Raw genomic sequence first — 1,931 nt, 5'->3', positions numbered from 1 at the left:
TTAGTCAAATTTTGGTTTCCTGGTCTTTATAAAAGATCTGATGAGACATCTGCCGGAAAACCAGACTGTTGCAATGAAAAGCAAACCACATCCTAGAAAGAAGGCCATCACATCTAGAGAGTGATAGGCATACCATGGTAACTTATAAGACTCGGTGCGCAGATGTGGTGCACCCTTGTTCCTCATGACATACTCAATCCAGAAAACTGCACTGTCAAGGGGTTTCATAGGTTTGTCGTGATGCAGCTGTGACAGTTTAAGCATATTCTCTTTGTATCGTTTCTCTGGGTCCAGAATATTTTTCAGTGCATTTTTCACTGACTCAACATCCAATTCTGTTATTTCAAGCATCTCTGCCACGCCCCGAGCTGTCATGCGCATAATGTTGTCAAACTGGTCAAAAATCAGAGGAATGCCCACAACTGGCACACCATGATAGATGGCCTCGTAAAGTCCATTAGTACCACCATGTGTGACAAAAGCTTTTGTTTTAGGGTGGCCCAGTAAATCATTTTGGGGTAGCCATTCAACCAGCTTGGTGTTGTTTCCCAGCGCAGCAGGTCTTTGTCCAATGTACCTCCATACAACCTTCTGAGGGAGGCTGGCGAATGCTGAGGCAAAGATCTCTGTAGTTTCAGGCCCAAGGTTGCTCAGTAGAGTCCCTAAACTCATGATGATCACCCCATGTTCACCAGAGCTTTGCACAAAGTCTTCCAGATCTAGTGAAAGAGGTTTGGGTGGCTTACCCTGGAAGCCCCCAATGTAGACAATGTTGGGCATGGTGGGATGAGGGTACGCGAATGTAAAGTCAACCCGAATCAGCCAGATATCAGCCTCTAATATAAGGGACATAAGGTTGACACCAGGTTCAAAATAACGATCACATACAGCCTGGTATGGTGTGTTGGAGTAAAATTTGAACATGTAAATCATCATGCCATGATAGATTATGTTTCTGAGTCTTTGAGAAAAGTCCATTTTGTCAGAGAACTGAGAGTAGACTACAGGAACATAGGACAGAGGTGAAGGAGCGGCAACCATGTGCGCCTCCCCAGTAAACATCAAGCGGACGTTGAAAACCAAAGGAAGGTGAAGATAGTGTCCTAAAAGCACTCCAGTGGCAAAAATAGGATCAGTCAGACAAACGTCAAATCCGGTGTCCTCCAGCTCCTTCAACAGTGTTTTATTCTCAAGGACTGTCATGGCTAGATTTGCCACAACTCTATGGTTTGCTTCTAAGAAAGTAAGAAAGTGTCGATAAAACTCAAAAAAGGCCCAAAGTGAGCCTCTATTCCGACGAATCTCTATTGATCTCTTCAAGAAACCAGACATGGAGTCTTGGCTTTCTACGTGTTGGGCTTGCTCCTGGACGACTGTGATGGAGGTGTAATAGGGCGAGAACTCTGAGATATACCAGCTGGTGGATGAACGAATCACAGTGATTTCATGGCCTTGAGAATGTAGTTTCTCCACAAGGATCTTCATGTTGAGCCAGTGGCTTCCATCCGCACTGTAAACCAGCACTTTTCCACCATCACAGGGGGAAGGCAGGGTTGCTGAAAACATTAGAATAATTGCCAAGACCGGAAACAACTCCATTGCTGTGGAAGAGAGACAAAACTTTGTGAATAAACATGAGACAAAGAAGCACATTATGTCCAACATAATCTTTGAAAGTCATAATTCTTTCTTTCTATCCCCTAAACCCAACCCAACAGCGGAAAGCCTCCATCTCTGGCCTGAATTCGGTTCTGCAGGATTCTTCTTGTCAAAAGGCAGTTTTTACTTTCCACTGTCACTTCTCCTTGCTCAAGTGAAATGGTTGCGTAAGTGTTAAAGCAAACAAGCATTATTGGACATCTGTGACCCAAGACTCAGTAAATGAAATAGTGTCAGTGGAGGGTGGGGGTCCTGTAGCCAGGGGTGTTTCT

General features: G+C 44.5%; 1 protein-coding gene across 1 annotated transcript; it reads right to left on the bottom strand.

Annotated features, from left to right (window-relative positions):
- LOC308130483 (UDP-glucuronosyltransferase 2B4-like) lies at positions 1-1,599 on the bottom strand (the record flags this gene model as incomplete). The annotated part of the gene is made up of 1 exon (XM_080496886.1): positions 1-1,599. The coding sequence occupies one exon, from the start codon at positions 1,597-1,599 to the stop codon at positions 1-3; it is 1,599 nt and encodes a 532-aa protein (XP_080353012.1).
- Positions 1,600-1,931: the final 332 nt, after the last annotated feature.

This window comes from Blennius ocellaris, assembly GCF_963422515.1.
Source record: "Blennius ocellaris genome assembly, chromosome: 5".
Taxonomy (NCBI): domain Eukaryota; kingdom Metazoa; phylum Chordata; class Actinopteri; order Blenniiformes; family Blenniidae; genus Blennius; species Blennius ocellaris.
Note: the sequence above shows the minus strand (reverse complement) of the source record. Positions and strands in the feature narration are given on the sequence as shown.